Here is a 23512-nt window from a genome sequence, read left to right on the forward strand (position 1 = left end):
AAGGTTATGTTCAAAATCACTAAAAGTGCGTTAACCGACTAACAAAAAACGTCAGAAACACTAAATTTTACGGAAGAAATGGCAGAAGGAAGCTGCACCCAGGTTTTTTTTTAAATTGAAAATGGGCGTGACCTCGCCCACTTATGGACCAAAAACCATATCTCGGGAACTACTAGACCGATTTCAATGAAATTCGGTATATAATGTTTTCTTAACACCCTGATAACATGTACAAAATATGGGTGAAATCGGTTAAGAATCACGCCTTCTTCCAATATAACGCTATTTTGAATTCCATCTGTTGCCTTCTCTGTATAATATATAGTACATTAGGAACCAATGATGATAGCGGAATAAAACTTTACACAAATACGGTATTTGAAAAATATGTAAATGACGTATTATGAAATCTCGATTATCACTTTATCGTGCGAGAGTATAAAATGTTCGGTGACACCCGAACTTAGCCCTTCCTTACTTGTTTATTTTTCTTTGAAGCTGAAAGAAACATTATAGAACAGTAAAATGATAAAGCCTACTAATATAACCTTAAAGATGCTTTGAAGAATTCGAAATTTATCTAATATGAAGCTGAAACAAAATTCGATATATTCTAGCAGCGGAGGAGCTAGTGTCCTTAGCTCTGCTCTACGTAAACCATTGGAAACAGGCGCAGGAGCAGAAATTTGAAACAAACACCTGCAGAAGGAAAAGTTGTACTAATGCCTTTTCTAACGAGTGTCCTAGGTTAGATTAGGTTAGATGTAGTCAAAAAAGAAGTGGTGAGTTGTTTTCATCTCATCTTCTTCCATACAACTTCTGCAAATTGCATTCGGTAGGATTCCCAACCTTACAGCATGGACGCCACAACTAGGGAGAAACTAGCCTTACTGGAGGCAAAGATAACACAAGGTCACCTGCGATCGATTTTGGGCCAAAAGGCTTTTGCGACAGCGCATGTACCGATGGTGGCCCATGGCTGGCCAGGCTTCCGCGAAGCCCAGCTATTTAGTAGTAGAACACGAGATGATACGTGAGCACTGACTCGCTCCCATTCTACCCATAGCGATTCTAGGGTGCCTTTCCTTGCTAGCTCAACAGCTTTGCAATTCCCTGCGATTCCGTTAGGGCCCGGCACCCGTACCAATCTTATCACAAGGACACTCGATGCTATTGATAGCGAGGTTAGGCACTCCCCGAACAACCCTGAACGCACTATAAATGAGTTCAAGCCTAATAGAGGCGATCTAATGCTATCTGAATGAATGGTCACTTCTTTGAGATAAACGGCAGGATTTGTGACCGATAATCTAACTCCAAGACTAACTGTGACTAAGACACTTTAGCTTTGAGAGCTTTCAATGTGACAGTAATATGTGAAACCAAGAGAAAGTAGAATACCTTCAGCTGCCATAATTCGGATATCAGTGTGACCAATTAAAAAGTGAGATACTAAGGAATAATAAAGTTAAAAAAATCACCTTGACTGTGAAATCTAATGTAGTTAAACACGCGTTCAACCGAATTAGAATAACATTGGTTTTTCTATTCCAAATATCTACACCGATATTCTATTTTTATAAAGTGATTCATCGAAAATTGAAATTCTACAAACTGTCGAAATTCCCCAACAACTATTTTTTCAATCAATTACGACTGCAACTACTCGGAACTGCAATTAACACTTCGCTTCGCATGCTGATGAGAAAACGCTGAACCAGCTCTACTTGGATATATGTAGCTACATGCATACACACATATTTCGATATAAAATAGTATCGTACAGTTTGTATAGTATGTCAAATTGGTTTGGTGCGTAGCTGCGATCGCGGCTTGTGACGTCACTGCAACTCAGGTAGCCAATGCTAAAAAGCCAGTGAGCAAAGCGAATGGCAGTTCAACTTGTTTACGTGGGGTTACCCCCTGCCGCCAGGGAACTCCCCAGAAGATATAATCGAAATTTGACAAAAATAGTATGAAATTACGTACACATGTACCTATAATGCAGTTATGCTTTAAATGGCCATAAAAATCGTGCTTGCGAAATATTTGATGCCGAGCGTTAAAAGTATTCCGCGAAAATCGGTAAAAAATTATTTATTAACGAGACTTTTTAAAAATATTTGTGTAATCCATCAATAAAATTCAGTAACAAGTTTGCTTTTGGCAAATAAAATTAGAAGGGTGTTATTTAAGAGAAAGAAATTCTGCTTTGCTTTCCACCCACACCCAGCTTAACTCGCCGAGAACGTTAGTTTTGAACTGATCAGACTACAAGGGAGCCTAAAAGCCTATAATATACTTTGGCAGATATTACTGTAAGAAATACTATCGCTCCTAAAGCAACACTCTGAACATACTATAATGAGTCAGAAGTGAGATTTTCCTTTTCGGAAACTCGAAGACTGGCGAATAGAAAAAAAATTGATCAATTGTGTTAAAGAATATAAAAACCGAAACTGCGTCATACGTCATGTTTATTTGGTTCCAATTGGTCGCGTGGAAGGGACACCTTTTCCTCTTTGGTCGAGTTCGAGGCCGATCTGTGCTGTGGTTCCGGCATCTGGCCGCAGTGCGACTCCACACCGAACTGAATTTTCAATTTTACTTGCTTACAGGCTTAAACCACCACAAATCTCCCTAAAGGGTCAAATCCAATGAGCAGATTGGAGCGAACTCCAAGGGCTCACTGTTCCCCGTGGCACCAGATTTAAGTCAGTCTCCGGTCAGACCTGGTAGCTTTTGCTACTACCAGTTGAGCACCCATCAAACTCAATGACTCGTGATATTTGTCGCTTTAACTTCAAATGTCTTTTCGTTAGAAGGAATCTCATTCAAAGTTTATAATATCAGTTCAAACTGGGTATTACAGCACTATTTCTGACAAGACTAAGCTGATATTTCGAGGCAAGCCAAATAACAGTCAAGTCGACGTTACGAGTTTTCGAGAGAAAAAATCTGCGGAAGATTTATGGTCCTTTGCGCGTTGGTCACTGGGAATATCGCATTCGATGGAACGATGAGCTGTACGAGATATACCACGACATTGATATAGTTCAGTGAATTAAGAGACAACGGCTACTTTGGCTAGGTCATGTCGTCCGAATTGACGAAAACACTCCAGCTCTGAAAGTATTCGACGCAGTACCCGCCGGGCGAAGCAGAAGAAGAGGAAGACCTCCACTTCGTAGGAAAGACCAGGTGGAGAAGGACTTGGCTTCGTTTGGATTTTGCAATTGACGTCACATTGCAAAAAGAAAAAAAGCCTGAGGCGCTATTGTTAACTCGGCTATAACCGCATAAGCGGTGTCTACGCCAGTGTTGATGAAATAACAATCATAGTGCGTTTTGGATTTTAATCGCCTCTTACGACAGACATATCCTACCGCTACACCCTGACCGCTGGGAGGAAAACGAAACAGTGTCGAATATGAGTCCTCGAGAAAGTACTCGTAGTTGTAAAAACATACTTGATTGGTCATTTTTTAAAAAATATTGCGTTCGATAAAAACAACAATGTTAGCCACTTGAATTCAATGCCCGATATTATGTGGATATCTCATAAACCGTTTTGCTATGCACTCTCTATTTACGATTTATTTAGTTTATACCAATTGTTTGTTCGATTCACCACTCTACAGTTTGTATGTTTAATTTATAGCATTTGCTTGATCGATTCGCAACACTCCAAGCTTCAGCGAATCGAACTAGCCAAGTCGAATACTCATACAGAACTCAATTATTTCTAATTCTTGAATATAGTTAGCACACGCTCCCATTGAAATTTGTTGTAAATTACGTTGCTGGTAGACTATGCTCTAGGCATAAACTCAAACTTGATTTCCACACTTTTAGAAAAGCAACAATTTCTATTTGTTCTCAGCTTCCAGAGTTCATTCGTCAAATTTATGGTCCTATGTACAAACTTAAAGCCACCTCTCAACTTTGAAATTTATAACTAGCTTCTTTTGATATCAAAATTACTCTCTCAGCTTAGTACCTTGCCTGGCAAAAGTTGAGAACTGTTAAGCATGAAAATTCTATGGTTTTGAGTTCAAGTTTTGAATTAGGGTTTGAGTATTTTTGAACCCTAATTCTCACCTCACTATACGCAAAGGTATACTAAAGAATAAATTATAATAATTATTTATATATTTCGAGTAATCATAATAACCACCAATGCAATGATTTGTCCTTAAGGCACCCTTACAACTGGCAGTAGGCCTTTTAGTCACTCGTTGCGTTATTACACATGCAAAATCACAATCGTCTCGTACTTGTTGCTTCACTAGTGCATGACTACTTGCCGCGTTAATTCCCATAACAATTACAATTATTAATTATAATTAATTTCTCACAACGAAATTAAATTTTGTTAACAATATTTTTATAGCTTTCACATTATTGTTGTGCTTATTTATTATTTCAATATTCGTATTTATCTTGAAATCTATACACATATTCTCCACACATTTCCCTTAGCTGTCAATCATTACGAGTGTTTGCTCTGTAGTAAATTACTCGCCAGCAAGTAAACTCACCCGCGCAATTGTTGCTCGTGGCACTAAAGACAAACGAATGCAATTTTATTTCGAATAATATTGAAGTTAAAAGGCCTTTATCGCTTCTTACGGTTTACAGTTCGAATATAACCTCACTTCAATAAGTAAACAAAAAGCGAAAAAAACAAATTAAATAAATAAAAAGTTATGACAACATTTAAAGAGCAGACACTTTGTAAATAAGATGCAATAATATTGTACAGTATATAACTATATATTATACTATACGAATATTATCTATAAATAAATATACACAAAGAAAAGTTAAATGAGTTTACCCTAATCGCAATTTCGAAGACTTATAGGCAGACGTGCATATGCCTACTTCTACATACTTATGTATGTATATATGAATGTGTGTATGTACATAAAAACAATAAGATTTCGCATTTATATGGTATTAACTTTATGTATACATAATAAAATATTGATAAAGCTTATCAATATTGAAAGGAGAGTAAAAGTATGGAGAAGCCCTGAGCGTTTGAAGTGCTTAACCACACACTATTCATATGTATAATTACACTGTAAAAAAGAATTATTATCTGGCACTTTTATGTGGAAGATTTACCACAATAACTTACTGATTACCCAAAAAGATATTTCATTAATATTTTGAGTGGAAAGTAAATTTTTAATTTGAACCTTTTAAAATAAAAAAATAGACATCCACCTTAAAAAAAACTTTTATTTTATTCATATACAAATAAACAAAAATAAAAAAGATCATCAGACATATGGGTACACTGTAAAAAAATTGACTATTTGCTCTTTTTCGAAGCAAGTTTCACAAATTATGTACTTATTTATTATTATGTTTTATATGGGAAGTAGGTTCGTTTAAAGCTCTCTCATACTATCGCAGGCGTAAAATTTAATGTTTCTGGTGTATTGAAATACAAGGTGCGTTCCAAAGTAAACGGGACTTTTTGAATCTAGCGCCCCCTGGTTGCGCCATCTATATGTCGACTGATGCGTTAAAATCTGCTGCCTTTATCGATTGTTCAGTGCGAATTTCATGACAATTCATTGATTGGAAGTGAAGGTATTGCGTTTTAAGTGTCAGTATGTTTGTGTTATCGTTGCGAAAATAAGCTTCGAACAAAGAGCCAACATTAAATTTTGTTTTAAAATTGGTAAAAATTTTACCGAAACGTTTCAATTCGATCAACATGTGGGCCAATCAAAATCCGTGATCATCGAAAATTCCATCAAACCTGTGCGTGAATTTATCAAAAATCAGCCGAAATCATCATTGAAATTCATGTTCCGCACAAGTTGACTGATAACCAAAAATTGCTCGAAGGATTCGAAGGACGATTATTTAATCAAAAATCACATTTTAACCATTAACCACTCCTCGTATTCACCTGATATGGCAACGTGCGGCTTCTTCCTTTTCGGTAAAATGCATTTGCCCATGAAAGGAAAGCGTTTTGCAGACGTAGAGGCCATTCAAAAGGCTTGCACCGGCATACTGGCGACCATACCGGCCAACGAGCTAAAACACTCGTTCGATATGTTTTTGGACACTGTAAAATGCTGTATTGAAGCAGAAGGAGACTATTTTGAATAAAATAAATTGATTTTGCCGAAAAAAATATTTGTTCTGTTTTTTTCAAAGTCCTGTTTACTTTGGAACGCATCTGTATTTATTTATAGCGCTTTAAGTAGTTTTTAACAGTACCGTTATAGGGGGAGTGGGTAATAGTTCTTATAAAAATTGTCTTTAGCGAGTTTGGATATTATAGGTGTGGTAGTCTAGGAGATTTGTACATTAAACATATTAGAGAGCTGAGCCACGCCCACTTTTTCAAAAAATTTCGGCCCTTTCTACTGCAATCTCCTGTACCAAGTTACAGTTTCATTTCGTCAAACCGAACTCTGGCGGCTTCTTCTCTGCCATTATACCAATAAGGGAGCTTCTTTATGAATGGGTCAAAGCTTGGTGGAGGGGTTTACTGCCGGGAGCTCTCTATCAACTCCAGTTTCATACTTCCTGACTATTGTAGTGTCCCTCAAGTCAAGGTTGCAGCCATTAAGGTAGCAGTAGATCTGCTGCTCCGGAGTGCAGCCTCGTTTAAAGAAATTACCACTCACACAAATAGCAGAGCGGCGATACTAGCCTTGAACTCATTTACAGTGCGTTCAGGGTTGGTCGAGGGGTGCCTAAACTATCAAGCGCATCGAGTGTCTTTGTGATAAGACTGGTATGGGTGCCGGGCCAAAGCGAAATCGCAGATCAAGCTGATGGGTTAACAAGGAAAAGCACCCTAGAACCGTTATCGGTAGAATCGGAGAGAATCGGTGCTCCCATATGCTCTTATTTCAGCTTGGGCAGCGCTGGGCCACCATCGGTACTTTTGCCTTTGGCAAAACCCTTTTAGCCCAAGATTAATCGCAGGAGATCTAGTGATCCCTTAGTAAGACTAGCCTTAGTAAGACTAGCCTCTCCCTAGTTGTGTGGCTTTTAACAGACTATTATACATTGGTTGGGAATCTTACCAGACGCCGTTTGCAGAAGATTTTTGGAAGACTTAAACACCTAAGAGCGCATACCTTCAGACATCCCACTGAACTAGCAGAAGTTGAAATTAAGCGCCTTTGCAAATTTGTATAGGCTACTAAGCGTTTTTCCAATCTGTAAGTCCGAATACAGGAGTTCTTATGTTCTATGGCTTCAGAACATATTACATATACCAGTTCACGTGCGATCATCGATCAGCCATCTAACCGAAGCTAATATGTGTACCAAGCACGGACGGACACATCTATCTCGCTTGGTTTTAGGTGATACGTACAAACCTTAGGTGTATAAAACTATTGTATACTGTAGCAAAATTTTTGGGTCGAAGCGCAACCTAAAAAGATTCAAGAGCTGTTATTTCATCCAGAAAAACCACGGTTCGGTGTGGTTTGTGGGCCGTTTGTATCCTCAGACTTTTGCCTGTGGAGATATGTAAAGTCTAATGTCTATGAGAACAATCCGGCTTCGATTCAGGAATTGAAGCAACACATTACGTGTGTCATTCGCCAGATACCAGTCGAAATGATCGAAAGAGTACTCGATAATTGGACTCAACGGATGGACCATCTGAGACGTAACCGCGACCAATATTTGAAAGAGGTAATCTTCAAAAAAAAAAGAATGCCAAAGAATGTTCTTTCGAATGATAATAAACATTCCACATTCAATTTGAAGTTTCTTTGTTTTTTCCTTAAAACTGAGGGAACCTCGAAATGGATCACCTATTATATATGTATGTATTTCAAAGCTAAAATATTTGGGAAATATTTTACATGATTTTGTTGGTTGATAGGCGTTTCTCAACCCAACAAAATGTTCTTAAGAAAGAAAACAAGGTTGCATTTCGGAACATATGTACTTACGAGTTAAAAAAAACCGTTATGTTTGAGTATATTTTTATGTCATTTTCCAAGGTGAGTAAACAAAAATATACAATCGAAAATATTTCATTACCCATGCTTGTATTCGAAACATTATTTAAAGCAAGCTACCGTTAAGTGGCGAAATTTGAATTTTAAATTAAAGATTCAAGTAATTCATATAAAAGAACTTAAGCCATAAATAATTCTTTACTTTTTTCTATACTTATGTAGCTCATAGTTATCAAGCGGCGCTCTGCGTGCTCTTTCGAAATTACACGTTTGAATTTTATTTTTCGAAAATCATAAAATGATGATATGCATTGACGGAAACCTGATCAGTCATGTGGAGCGACTCGCATATTCGTTTTTTTTTCAGTTTAACAATTGCATTTTTTCTCATTGTCAACATCACTTTTCATTACAAGCAGAACCACAAGTTGCTGATGCCAAACCAAACTGCATTGAACTTGTCACTCAAACAGTGGCGGCGCAAAAAATCACCAACATCACCGCCAACAACAACAGCCCAGAAATTATACAGCTCCACTGATCTGCACTTAAGCAAATCTCAGCTTCAGATCATTTTCGCTTGGAGCGCCAAGCTGAGATGCGAGAGAGCGTAAACCGGTTTTTCCAAGCGCGATTCAAAGTGCGCTTTTACGGCAATGATTTCAAAATTTCAAATGTAAACAAACATTTTCGAAAATCAGCGCTCAGTTGTTGTGCGGCGATCGCTGCGTGTAGTTTGTTGGACGCGAAAGCTCAGCGTATAAGCCGGGGTTTGGAAAAATAGCAAAAGTGGCTGCTTGAAACAGCAAAAGTAAATTGATAATAAATAAATAAAATAAAAAAAAAAAATCGTGCGACTTATCAGCCGTTACAGTTACAAAGTGGGCGTTTTTCAAGTGATAACAGTTGCATTTCTATTTTTTTTTACACGAAACCACCCACAAAATAAGCTTCCCAGCGGATTTCGAAAAGTGCAAAGCCATTAAGGCCACATTCGATAAATCAAGTGCAAAATTGTGCAATTTAAGGGCTTTCCGTGCAATTTTAAAAACACACACACATACGACTGGATACCGAGTTATATTACAACTATAGCAGTGATTAAAATAATTTCTGGAAATAAATCATATTATTAACTAGTACGTGTGTGTTTAATAGTCAATTTTGTGGTGATGATGTTCGCAAACGAGGGGCGTTCATTTGTTTTGCTGCTGGCAATCTTATCAGTATTTAATGTCGAAACAAGCGCCGAAGTGTTTGATGATGGAAAGTGTAAGTCGGTTGTAAATAAGAAAAATTACATTACAGTTATTTATGATTACAATATTAGCATGTAATTAAATGTTATAAAATAAGCTCTGCTGTAAGTACAAATGATGTTGGTTTAAACGCTGTCGGTACAGTGGAACCTCACTCGGTTGGGCAGTAAGCAAACCAAAAAACAAAGTAAAAAAACGAAAAAGCATTGAACAATATATTCATAGATTTTACCGTTACTTTATGCAATAAATCATGGCAAATTTCGTGAGGAAAACTTGTCAAAGAAAAAGTTTTCAAGCAAAGAATTTCTTTTCGCTCGATCAGTTTGTATGACAGCTATATGCTATAGTGGTCCAATCTGAACAATTTGTTCGGAAATTATTAAGTTGCTTTGGACAATAATCTAGGCCAAATTTTGAGAAGTTAACTTGACAAATAAAGAAGCTTTTTTATAGAAGGATTTGATATCGATTGATCACTTTGTATGACAGCTATATACTGTAGAGGTCCGATCGGAACAATTTATTCGCAGATTATAGGGTTACTTTGAACAATAATAGATGCCGAATTTCTTGAAGATTTCTGGTCAAATAAAAAAGTTTTTTATACAAAAATTTGATTTCGATCGGTCAGTTTGTATGACAGCTATATGTTATAGTCGTCCGATCTAAACAATTTATTGGCAGATTGTAGTGTTGCCTTGAATAATAATAGATGCCGAATTTCGTCAAGATATCGCGTCAAATGAAAAAGATGTTCATACAAGGATTTGATTTCGACCGATCAGTTTGTATGCCAGCTATATGTTAGAGTCGTCCGATCTGAACGATTCATTGGCAGATTGTAGTGTTGCCTTGAATAATAATAGATGCCGAATTTCGTTAAGATATCTCGTCAAATGAAAAAGATGTTCATACAAGGATTTGATTTCGACCGATCAGTTTGTAGGACAGCTATATGCTATAGTGGTCCGTTCTAAGCAATATGTTTGGAGATTGTAGTCGTGTATTGGAGAGTAACTTATGCCGAATTTCTTGTAGATATCTTGTCAAATAAAAAAAATTTCCGTACAAGAACTCAGAAACTTCTTGTGGAGAACTTTGTTACAAACTTCGTGGAAATCTTAGTATACCCTGTTCAGGGTATTAACAACAGAATTGTAATACAATTTTTCTTTAGTTAAAGTATTTTTGCAAAAATTATGTTATCTTTAAAACTCTAGTTGAATTAATAATCAATTAATTTAATTTAATTTCCGTTCAATTAACCTAATTGACATACAATTATGTAGATAGCTGTCAATTTATAGTATTTAATTAAAATCCAGTCAATTGCGATATCGATTTAATTAAATTATTTTAATAAAAACTCATGGCAACCCTGTGTCGTAAAATATTTTTGAATGATCAAAAATTCCTAGCGATCTTTAAATCTTTAAAGTCGACATTCATAATACGGCAAGAGAGCAAATGTCTCGCGAGTCCGTTCGAAGGATTTTCATGGATATTTTGGGTATGAAACGCGTTCTTGCTCAACTCAGCCCGATAAAACTTATTTTTTTCCAAAAAGAGTACCGTGAACAGGCCTCTTTGGACTTACTTGATCGTGCGAATTCCGATCCCACAGCTGATGAGACATGAGTTTGTGATTCTGATATGCCAACAAGTTAACAATCATCAGAATGGCAGAGAAAAAAACGAGCCGAAACTGAAAAAACATGCCAAAGCCGTTCAAAAATCAAGGCGGAGCTCATTGTTTTTTCGATACGTGTAGTTTAGTTAATCAAGAATTTGTTCCGAAGGTATAGATGGTCAATAAGTGTTTTGAGAACTGAAAAATTGGTTGGCTTAAGTATATTATATCTGGTGGAGATTACTTTCAAGGCGACAAAATAAAAATTGATGAATTATTAAATATTTTTCGTTATATTTACAATTTTCGGGACCTCTTTTGTCACAATGTATTCCATTTAATTATCCGATAGAAAATTATTATTCAACAGAACTACATATAAGTTTTTCGCCAAAAATAGCTGCCTTATATCCCTTCTTTTAACTGTTCAAAACCGTTCGATTCGCCACTTCTATGCTTGCTAGTTCAAAGCTCTGCTCATTTGTAAAAAAAATATAAATTTGAAGACAACAACAACGTTGTCCAGCTTAATTCAATATTAGAGAGCGCATCTATATAACTTATTAAATCATTAACTATTTTCTATTCAATCGCTTTTTGGTTATACAAATTTATGTGATTTATACCAGTTGTTTGTTCGATTCGTCAGACTCTTCTAATTTCCTTTACTCATTAAATCACCGAAAATTTAACTAAAAGCAACATAACAACACTAGTTTCGTACGCTATTTTTAACTTAAAGACATACTTTGATAAATTTCTCAAAATATTGGCTTAAAAAATCGAATCTTCAAAAAAAAAATACCGCCGCTAAATTTAAAACAAAGAAAGCCAAAATCTATCATAACTGCCTCTTCACCAAGCATTCTCAATTATTTTTTGTTAACTAAACCAGCTTTTATTCTACCTGATTTTGCGCTGCAAATATTTTAAAATTTTTTTGCAAAAACAAACAAACAAAAAACACTAGAAAAAATATTGTTTCATAAATTTTAGCGCTTGCTAATTTGAAGCAATAAAACTTGTTTGGGAAATAAACATATAAAAAATAACCCAATGACAAAACTGGAAATTAGTCAGGTTACTTAACTGATTGAAGTAACTAAAAAACTGTTTAAATTCAGTTAGATTTTATGCAGATTATATGGAAATATGACGTATTAGCTTTCCATTAATTGTAGCATATTGTTAAATTGTTATTGGTTATGAATTTGATATACACATGTAGATACATATTCATACCGTGAACAAGGTATATTAAGTTTGATACGATCTTTGTAACACCAAAAAGAGACGTCGCGCGAAATCCCATTCGTCGAAATATTTTTTTCTAGGTTCGTATGCTTGTCTTTCTGAAGAACATAAAGTGCATTCGGCGATTTTTACAATGAGGTTAAGGTACTCAATAAGGAAGTTCCATTAAAATTTCTATGCGGAATAAAATTTCTGGTACCGAAATGTTCAGATTGTTGAAAAAGGCCTTCGGTGATAATTTTTTGTCACGACCAAGTGGTTTTGATTGGTAAAAATTGTTCAAAGAGTGTCGACACGCATTGACGACGAACCACGTCTAGGACGGCCATGAAAATCAACTGATGATCGACACGTCAATAAAATAAAGAAATTGGTGCTTGAGAATCGACGATTAACAGTCAGAGATCTTACTGGCATCGTTGGAATATCGGAAGTATTAGTGAGAAGCATTTTGATAGATTATTTCGACCTCAGAAAAGTAAAACGATTGATTCCAAAATCACTAAATTTTTTCGTAAAAACATCGTACTATTAACATCTGTGAAACAATGCTTTTCGACTACCAGGATGCCATGAAACGTATAATTACTGGAGATGAGCCTTGGATCTGTGCTTAGGACCTGGAAACAGACGATCATTTGGCCGTATATCGTGGTAAAGGTGAACCGAAACCGAAAAAACACATCAAAGCAAGTCAAAAATCAAGGTTATGTTGAAAGTTTCACCGATTATCATGATGTGGTGGACTCCGATACTTTCTGACCGGCCAAACTGTCAACAAGAAATACTATTTGAGTGTTATGCTTCGTTTGCGCGAAGCTATTTATAAGGTTCGGAGGTCGGAATTATGTTGGACAACTCTTGGTTTTTACGCCACCATAATGCCCAGTCGTATACAGCATTTATTCTTCGTGAGTTTTTTGCAAACTTTTCAATGAATATCGTGCCGCAACCACCGTATTCGCCGGATTTAGCTTCCTGTGACTTCTTGCTATTCAGCGAACTCGAAAGACCGTTCCAAGGAAACCGGTTTGAGTCAATTGAAGCCATTAAACGTGATTCGCTACGGATATTGAAGGCAATTCCGGATATTTACTTTAACAACTGTTTCAAGGATTGAAAAAAAACGTTGGCACAAGCGATTAGTTTAAAGAGGATGACATAGATTTTGAAAAATAAGTTATGAATTTTAAAATTATGAGCAAAGTCTTACTATTCTTTGCTCATAGTAGTATATATACATGATCAACATAGCGAAATGAGTCACTTTAGCCATGTCCAGCATATGTCTGTTTGTCCGTTCCTCTGTAATTTCACACACGTCCTTTTCTCCCCTGCCGCTTTTTCATCTGATTGAGTTGACTTTAAATTCATATTTGCCTACAGGTGGCAACCTTCTAACATCGATTTTCGTTTTAAACTAGCCGAATATCACACCAAACAATTAAAACGCTTTTCAAATTTGCAAACAAAAAAGAAAAACTGTTATGTTTCGTAATTTTTTAATGTTAATGTTGAAAGGTGGTGTTTTAGCCTTGCAAAATTCGAAAGCTACGAAATTGCAAAAAACACATAATACATACACACATCCAAATAAGATAATTACAGAGTCTAAATGTTCATTATGTGTTTAAAATATTTGCAATCTATTTTTTAGGACTTTTACTTCACGTAATTAATTACTAATGACAATATAAATCTACACCGGTTTTAATTTAAATACTTTTTTCATAATTTGCAATTTCGTTGTTTAAAACTTGTCTAAAAATTAAGTCAAATTAATGAAGGAGCTGTCTTACTAGCTACCCCTTAAAAAATTGTATATTATTTAAAATATATACGGATCTATTGAAAAAGGTAGAAGAAATGTAGAAAGAAATGCAATAACCTTAAGCGTTGATTTCCAGTTTTTTTTTGTTTTTTTTTTTTTCCACTAATTGGCAACAACTTTACACAGAGAGCTAAGACAACTTGTCACTATGATAGTAAATAATCAATCAAGCTATTTTAAGATTCAAGACTCACTAAAATCTGATTTTGCAAAGAAATTTTTAAATTTCCATTCTTTGGAAGTCTGAGGCTGGAACATCTCGGTAGTCGTACCAGCGGTGAATCAGAAGACATAGCCGAAAATGATATTAGCTGTCTCAAAAAATTTGTATCAGGCTTTGTCGATGTGTAAGGGTCCTATGTTCTCGTATATAGAAGTTTATAGGTATCACAATAGACCGGCCTGCTAAGACCAATCTTAGAATCGACCTTTTAACCTAACCTAACCTAGTCTTTATTTACAGACTTGCGGTTTTAATATTCAAAACTCTCTTAACATTATGACATCAAACGTTAACATTACATTTTAACATTATCAACTTAAAAATGAGCTTTTTAGTCAATAACAGCAACGATTGATACCACTTTTCACATATTTGTTCAAATTCTCAGCCATCATAGCACCCAACTTCTTCACTGTATTTCTTTCAACCTCGGGAAACCGAATTTGTCAAAAAATATGGTTGAGCGCAGCGTTTTGCTAAAACTCTTTGTGTAAAATTTCGGAGAAAATTTCTCAAGTCGACTCATAAGAGTTGGTGAGAAGCAGAAGAAGCCTTGCTATATCACTAAAGCTAGGTTAAGTTAGGTTAGATGGCTGATCTAGAGAGATCGCACGTGGATTGCTACATGTAGTACTTTGTGAAGCCATAGAAAAGAAGAACTCCTGTGCTCGAACTAATAAATTAGCAAAACGCTTAGAAGCCAACAAAATTTTCATTCCCGCCAGTTTGGTGGGATGTCTGAAGGTATGTACTCCCAAGTGTTTAAGTCCTGACCTCCGAAATGCGGGACAGTCAAGAAGGAAGTGAAGACTGGTTCCAGCTCGTCTTTATCCATACAGCTTCTGCAGATGGCATCAGGTAAGACTACCAGCCTTACAGCATCGACGCCAATAGAGCAACGGTCTGTTAAAAGCCCCACAACTAGAGAGAGACTAGTCGTACTGAAGGCAAAGTGATCACTCTTCCGATCGAACTTGGGCCAAAAGGACATTGCGACAGCTCATGTAGCGATGGTGGCTCAGTGCTGGCCAAGCTCCTGTGAAGCCCAGCTATCTAGTAGTACAACACAAGAGCATATGGAAGCATCGAAACGCTCCCATTCTACTGATAGCGGTTCTAGGATGCCTTTCCTTGCTAGCTCATCAGCGTTACAATTTCCTGCGATTCTACTGTAGCCTGGCACCCATCTCTAAGGCTAACATGGTATACTTTTTTTATATTTCAGTTCTTCCTCAAGGTCGTTGCATCCATCATGTGGTTATAGATCACATAACCTCAAAAGCGCCAAGCAAGTTCTTGAAACACATTAAAGTGTATTCTATTCCATTCAGTTCTCCGATCTTGCGATCTTTGCGAAAGTGGTCTAAAGGGCTCCTTGCGCTCAGTAAGGTTAGTTTGTCTCTAGTTGATGGAGTTCCTATCGGTGTTCAGCAGCAAAAGTTGAGTATCTTACCGGATGCCCGTGGTAACTGTTTGGAAGAAGACGAGGTAGAAACATTACACACAGCATTCTTGCTTGTTCCGCCTTTACGAGAACAAGTTAAACACCTGTGAGCACCCACTTTCAGACAACTCGATGAGCTGGTGGAAATAGAAATAAAATTTTTAAGCACTTTGTCGACTTATAAGATCTATAGTAAGTATAGCAATTCTATTTTATGGCTTTAAAGGACGGTTTATAGTAATTCAAGTGCGATTCACAGCGATCATGAGAATCAGTTATCAAGCTGAAGCTGTATATAACTGGCTTTTTGCTAAATCTTTTGTCGACCTTCTTTTCGATTTGTCCTAAATGGCTAAAGCAATTTATGAGGGGTATTTTCATGTCAACTCTGATGTTGTCTGGCAACTTTTTCAAAAGAAATTCTCAAATAGCAGAATAATTTGCTTATTCATCAAAGTCATCGAAACTCATAAATAAAATTCCCGATTTTTGTTTAACATCATAAATTAAGAATGCTTGTATTAAATCAGCAAAAGAAGGTAAACAAAGAAAGCGTAAGATAAATATCAATTAATTATGCAACGTTGTTTACATATACATATGTATGATATGTACATATATGTTTTCATATGTAAAAACAAAAATTAAAAAAAAACTTTCAACAGAGACACACTCAAAAAAATTAAGAAAAATTAACTTCATAAATAGCTAGTGAATCCCCTGACAGAGACTAAATTACACAGCTATCGATTACAAATACGCACAGAACCGGTTACAGATGCGTAAATTTCTGGAAATGATATACATAGTGTAAATGCATGTTCATCTGTATGGGAAATTACAAAACTGCTTGAATTTGTCGCACGCATCCAGCGGCGGCGAGCAACGTCAGTGAAGGCTACATCATCCACTTGTTTTATAGACCACATGGATACACTTACACTTGCATAAGTACATATATGTGTATATCATACATAATATAGTACTATAGTTGCTTGATAATTATAGACTAGACAACAAATTAATAGCGGCAATGAGCTAACGAGCGGATGGCTGAATGTTGGAAGCGCGCACAAACAGTCAAATTTTGACGTGGAGCAATGCATATTTCTATATATAATACTTGGGGACTCCAGCGAAACATTGAAATGTCTCTAAAGTAGCATGACTCAAACTGTGTCAGGTTTACTAATCAAGCACTTCGCATGGCAACTCGTTTAATGACCGTTAATATTAACGCGTCTTTCTTCTCCGCATATTCAAGGTCAATTTGTGTACCTATATTTCGTTGAAATATCACGCTGTTCTTCAATTGAAACGCGCTCCAATGAATTTGCATATAAAAAACCAAAGTTTATTACATATGCACGTAAATGAAAGATAACAGTTTATTAAAAAGCTTTTTAAAATAGCCGAAAATCAGTGCTTAAGACACAGTTGTCTTTGAATTGTTGGTGCTGATCTTGTTGATCTGTTATGATGCCCTTCGCAAGCTTTTGTGATACAAATTTTTTAATACATTTATTTCTAAGTATACAAAGGGTTAATGAGTTTAAGCTTTTTGGTGCACATCTCTCATAAAAATGAACCGTCGCAGAATTACTGACAATAAAAAATGCAGGCAATGAAAGAAACAGCCTTTTTGTAGTTATGTTAATTCGTCTTTTTTATTATTGGTACAATAACTGCTTTAGCAATTTTGGGCTTAATTTTGTTCATCCATTTGATGTATAGGGTCTCAAGCAAGCCAGGCTTTTCATTCAATCTCAAATCACTAAATAGAAAAGTTCATGCACGTAAGGATTACAGTTATTCTCTTTATGCAGGGTTTGTCCAGAAAGTAATAGGACTGAGTCAATTTAAAAATTTATTGAACCAATCGTTACAATTCTTTAAAAACTTTCAAAATAGGCTCCTTCTGCGTCGATGCAGCGCTGCCAGCGCGATTTCCAAGCAATGAAGGCGTCACGGAAGGCATTCTCTAGAATAGCCTTGAGAGCCGATGTGCATACTGCTTGGATCCCCTATGTCGTTTCAAAATGCTTGCCTTTCATCGGCCTTTTCAGGCAAGGAAACAAATAAATAGTGCGGGGGGCCACATCTGGGCAGTAGGGCGGCTGCGAAAACGTTGGGATACCGGTCTTGGTTAGGTATATGTTCACAAGAAAAGCGGTGTGCGCCGGGACGTTGTCGTAGTGCAACTTCCTATCGGTTGCAATGTCTTGTCGGACCCGATTGACCCTTCGTTCGAATCTCTTGAGGATTTCCAAGCAAAACTTGGCTTTGACGGTTTGTCTAGGAGGACAAAATTCATGGCGGACGATGCCTTTGATGTCAAAAAAGACAATGAGCATCGTTTTCACTTTGGATTTGCTCATTCATCAGCGACCTCTTCCCGGCCCTCCAAAAGCGCCTAGTGCCAACGAAACACACCACTTCTTGCTAAAGCAACATCTGGGTAAGCCTGCTTGATCATATCAAACGTCTCTATCGCAGATTTACCGAATTTCACACCGAATTTGAAAGAGTACCTTTTCTCTAACGAACGCTGCATTTTCGGCTTGCACCACTCACAGAAACAGGTTGCTCGAAAATGTTTGTCCTGACTCTCAAGGTGCTCAGAGACAACTGACCAGCCGCTCGTTCGTTAGCTAGGAACGCTCTCTACCGAATAGGTAGTCGCGGCGGAAGAAAATCAGTCCTACTACTTTCCGGACAAACCCTATATGTATCGTTCGAAGTCTCCAATGAAAAACATGTTCGCTTCGGCAAGCAATGGCAAACCTGTGAATTTATTATAACCAAACAGAGATCTCTGATAGACTTCGGAGGCGGCTTGCAACTAATATATGTAATTCTCAGTTATTCACAAAAAAATGTTATTATTTATTGAAGATCCCTGAAAAAATACAGTTGTAACAGTGAGAAAGGACACCGATAATGGAACCCTTCGAGGCACGACAATATTAGTTTTGAATCCACTGTTGAATTACAATGTCTGTATAAGTCTACTACCCTGTAAGGAAACTCAGTCTTTGGGGACTAAACTGATAAGCTAGGTGTCGTAGACCTCAGGTCGACAAGAGGCTCCTTGAATTTGTAAGGCCAAACAGCAGCTTTCAAGACTAATGACGGCAATTACGGATCACTGTGCAATCTTCGCATAAATATAACTCCACTTGCGCCAGATATTTGGAAAACAGTTACTAACTTTCTGTCCGAAAACTTATAGTATATACAAGTAAATGAAATGGAATAAAAGAACTGGAAAAATACATGATAGAGAAGGTAAACCAGTCGACTGAATTTGAAGGTTAAGATTAAAATTTTTTTGTGCACAGTATCAAAGCTATTTTCCAAACCCAACATCATTAAACCCTGTCTGCAGAGCTTATTTGACACTTTAAAGAATACATATAATAGAAAATAAAACTTTTATTCCACAGTGCGCGTCTGCATTGTCGAGTCTCGTGGCACGTACCGTAAAACGCCGAAATTTTGTCCGCTCCTCGAAGCCACCAGTAATATTGAGTGTGTGATTGGCGTAGATCGACTGGATTGTGTACGACGCATACATAAAGGTACCGCGCATTTCGGCGTGCTCTCCGCCGAGGAGCTAATAGCAGCGCGTTGGGCTAGCGTGGAGATTTTAGTTACGAGTGAGATGCGCTCACATGAAACCAATTTCGAATATGAAGTAGTCGCGGTGGTGGACAATGAGGCCAACATACATACGGTGCATGATTTGCGCGGTGCGAAACTTTGTCATCCCGGTTATGGTTTGGGCAATCATTGGACGGAGGTTTTAGCTAATGTATGTACATATGTATATATGATTTGAAAACCTAGAATTTAATTTTGCTTTTCAAAAGTAACAATAACAATGAATGTTTTAAATTACAGTACTTCGAATCGACATTGATTTCGAAATCATGCAATCCGGAAATCTCACTAACGGAAGATCGCATTAGCGCCTCGGCTAAATATTTTGGTCCCAGCTGCAAAGCTGGACCATGGGTGCCGGATCCTAAACAGGATCGCATACTCAAAGATCGCTATCCGTCGTTATGTCAGCTCTGCTACGATTCATACCGCTGCGATATCGGCGACAAACATTGGGGACGGCGCGGCGCCTTGTATTGCCTCACAAATGGTGTCGGCAATGTTGCTTGGGCGCGATTGGATGATGTGCGCAGTCATTTTGGCGTAAGTCTTCAACTTGTTTACTCGCACGAGTTTTAGTTACTATTATTTATATCATAATTTCAGTTAACTGGACTGCCTGCACAGGCGAATCCATCTGAGTACAGCTACTTATGCGCCGATGGACATCTACAGCCTATCACAACTGAACGTCCGTGTGTTTGGGTGGCCAAACCCTGGCCAGTTATAGCGGCGCGCCGCAGTCACGCTGCACAAATACAAAATCTAGTCGCTGGCTTGAACCACAACGAGCCGAATAGCTGGCAGAATGCCTTGCTAAGCCTCAGAGAATTATCATATAGAAATCGTTACATTGGATAACGTCATACCCATCGATGATTATCTCGATCAGGCAACGGCTTTCCAGAGCGCTTATAGCTTTCCCGAATGTAATCCACCGCGTTCAATAGTTTACTGTACTACCTCCATAATACAGCATGTTAAATGCTCGTGGCTACAAGAAGCCTCGCAAGTGTATGGCGTCGAACCGAATATTCAGTGTATACGCTCTGAAAGCTTGGATTCGTGCATGGATGACATCAAATACAAGGCAGCCGATGTCGTGTTGGTCGATCACGAGAATCGTATTAAAGCACAACGTGACTACAATCTCGTGCCGATACTTTACGAATTCTCACAGGATATGCATGAACGTTATGCCGTCATAGCTGTGGTGCATAAAGATTCAAGCTTCAAATCTTTTGCCGATCTGGAAAACGCAAAAGCCTGTCTACCCTCATACGAAGGACCCACACATCTATCGGTACAGGAGACTATTGTAAATGTAACACAACGCATGACCGCACTACAGTCGTATTTCCATCGTGACTCGTGCACTTGGCATCCGAATGCGCATCGCACCTGTCCGGACACTTATCATGGCGATGAGGGCGCTTTACGTTGCTTAGCCGAAGGTGGCGATGTGGCTTTTCTCAGCTCGGCTATATATAAAAACTATACGGTGGGCAATATAACAGCGAAATGGGTGCGTGACACCGGACACAAGTCCTTCCGCGTTTTATGTCCCTACGGCGCGAATGAGCGTCACTCAAAGTTCGAGTATTGCTATATGCATTGGACCACACGCGGCCATTTAATGACGCATAACGATTCGTTGACGCGCCGTAATGAAATCTACAATTCGTTGCGTGACATCGATCAGCTCTTCGGCAAAAGCTATCGGCCCGAAACGCGCCCATTCACCATGTATGGCATTTTCGATAAGCGTAATAATGTTATGTTCCGCGATAAGACGGACGGACTGAGAGGTTTAGTCGATTTGAGAGCGGATAACTCGAAGCGCATTATGGAGGATATTTTCGAGAATTATGTGAAAAACGTTTATGTAGATCCGAATTCGAGTCAGTCGTTGCAGTGTTCGTTAACGCTGCTAGTCATAACGACACTTTTAGTTGTAAGAAGAATATGGATCTGAAGCTGGTTCGCAGCAATGTATAAGCCATTATCTAGATTTAAACATTTCATTCACGGTTAGTCATTAATTTAATTTTCTATCGATATTTGTGAGACGAGTTTTAAGTATATGGTACTATTTAAAATGTATGCAATTTTGTGATATTATTTTATACTCTACGTTTGTATTTTTTATAAACCAAAAGCCATCTAAGTATGTTTAACCGTTTGCAGGTGTCTGTTTATGCCAATAAATTGTCTTAAAAAATCGTTCGATTTTATGTTCTTCTGAAATATAAACATGTGTATGTACAGGGTTTGTCATGTAAATAATAGGACTGATTTTCTTCCGCCGCGACTGTACTTCGGAGCGTTCGCGCAACGACTGGATTCGGTAGAGGTCGTTCCTAGCTAATGAACTGGCTAGTCAGTTGTCTCCGAGCACCTGTAGAATCAGGACAAACATTTTCGCGCGACATTTTTCTGTGAGTGGTGCAAGCCGAAAATGCAGACTTCTTTAGAGCAGAGGTATGCGCCTAAATTCTGAGTGAAACTCAGTAAATCTGCGAAAGAGACGTTAGATATGATAAAGCAGGCTTACCCAGATGTTTGATTTAGCAAGAAAAAGTGTGTTTCGGTGGCACCAGGCGTTTTTGGAGGGCCGGGTCGAGGTCGCTGAAGAAGACCGTGCTGGGAAACCTGCGACTCGACTGAGTATTATTCGTTTAATTGCCCAGATGTTAAATTTGTCAAAAAGGGTCAATCGGGTCCTTAAAGACATCGCAGCCGATTGGAAATTGCACCACGATAACGCCCCAGCTCACACCGCATTTCTTGTGAACATCTACCTAACCAAGGCCGGCATCCCAACGTTTCCGCAGCCACCCTACAGCACAGATGTGACTTTTTTTGTTTCCTTGCCTAAAAAGGCCGATGAAAGGCAAGCATTTTGAGACGACAGAGGGGGTCCAAGTAGCACCTCGGCTTTCAAGCCTATTCAGAAGAATGCCTTCCGTGACGCCTTCTATGCTTGCACGCAGAAGGAACCTATTTTGAGGATCTCATTTGGGCAGCTTAAAACTTAGAACTCCTATATAAATTTCATAAGAGTCTTTGAAATCGGCATAGCGCTTGAGCCTATACAAATTTGCTGAGATTTGGCTTTGCCGCCCGGTTCACCGTAACTATAACTGCCGAGATGTTTCAACCCCAGTTCTGGAAAACCACACCACATCACCCTCCTCAAACAACTTTAACAACCTACGTCCGACAAGATTTTTAGTTTTACCGCAACACTTAACTGAACAGTGTTCTGTAATAAAGCGTACAATTGCAGCAGGACAAACTTTGCTAAGAGCAAGTAATTCAGTAAATCGTCTACGTTCTACTCTAGGCATCTAGCAGTCGGCTACATATCGTAGCAGTACATCTACCACCATCTTAATATCAGCCACTTCTACCTGAAAACACTACAGTGGTTCGGTAGCCTAAAGCTAAAATGGACGCAGGCTCCTTACAGAAAACTCCCCTTCCAGCCCTCCCGCCTCTTCCCCAGCGACTCCGCCCCGTTCACATATCATTTGTGACCAGAGAAAATGACGACCCGATTGGCCACTGCGACGCAGCTATTCAAGTTTTCTGGAATGTGGTTAAAAGAGAGAATGTCGGCGTGTCCGCGTTCGAATCTCCACTGAGCCTTGGAGAGCACTTCGCAGCAATACAAATACCGGCAATATCCACGGGTGTTGTGTGTAAAATAACATTAAGTTAGTATTTGTGTAGTTCGCAGTGCACCGGAGATTCATATGAAGGCCGCTTTTTGGACACGTTCAAGCTTCTTATCAAGTGTATCCTTTTCGAGTGCCCTCCACCCGAATCATGGAGCATTGATTTGATTTTGCATTCGTAGAGCAAAATACCATGTTTTGTGATAGTCACCACCTTTTCCCTATAGATCCTCTTATTGCTACCTCCTTCTCCCCAAATCAATCCATACGACTTTCGAAAATAACCGTTTCTTTAATTCAATAACACAACAGCGCCATCTATTGCTCGACTTTTATAAACGCACAATCTATTACTTACAACAGTTTATTTTTTCCTTTTTGTTGACATTCCAGCAATCAGCTGTTTCACGCTTGTCACTGATATCTAGCTATTTTTTTTTTTGTTTTTTCTTATGCTTGTTGCTATTTAATTAATGTATTTCTTTACCACCTATACACTGCACCTGCCCCTGATCCAAAAAGTTCACCGCAACGGTTGTTAAGCAGCCATAGAAATTGCCATAA

General features: G+C 38.0%; 2 protein-coding genes across 6 annotated transcripts in view; one reads left to right on the top strand and one right to left on the bottom strand.

The window, feature by feature from the left end:
- Window positions 1-23512, bottom strand: part of LOC120770186 (major facilitator superfamily domain-containing protein 6) — a 30772-nt gene that overhangs the window by 6373 nt on the left and 887 nt on the right. The window contains exon 1 of one of the 5 annotated variants that reach the window (XM_040097415.1): window positions 23436-23503. The exons of 1 other annotated variant lie outside the window; for it this stretch is intronic. The gene's annotated coding sequence lies outside the window, so the exon portion shown is untranslated. Of the gene's footprint in view, window positions 1-3611; window positions 3713-4541; window positions 4582-23306; window positions 23325-23435; window positions 23504-23512 lie in introns of those variants that run through there. 3 more of the 5 variants (XM_040097416.1, XM_040097413.1, XM_040097414.1) reach the window with 3 other exon arrangements.
- LOC120770185 (transferrin) lies at window positions 8650-21494 on the top strand. Its single transcript, XM_040097410.1, is given in 5 exon segments — window positions 8650-9233; window positions 19052-19419; window positions 19509-19811; window positions 19875-20092; window positions 20094-21494. Coding segments are annotated over 5 exon segments (2139 nt in total). The 5' UTR covers window positions 8650-9133; the 3' UTR covers window positions 21244-21494.

This window comes from Bactrocera tryoni, chromosome 3, assembly GCF_016617805.1.
Source record: "Bactrocera tryoni isolate S06 chromosome 3, CSIRO_BtryS06_freeze2, whole genome shotgun sequence".
In the NCBI taxonomy this organism is placed as follows: domain Eukaryota; kingdom Metazoa; phylum Arthropoda; class Insecta; order Diptera; family Tephritidae; genus Bactrocera; species Bactrocera tryoni.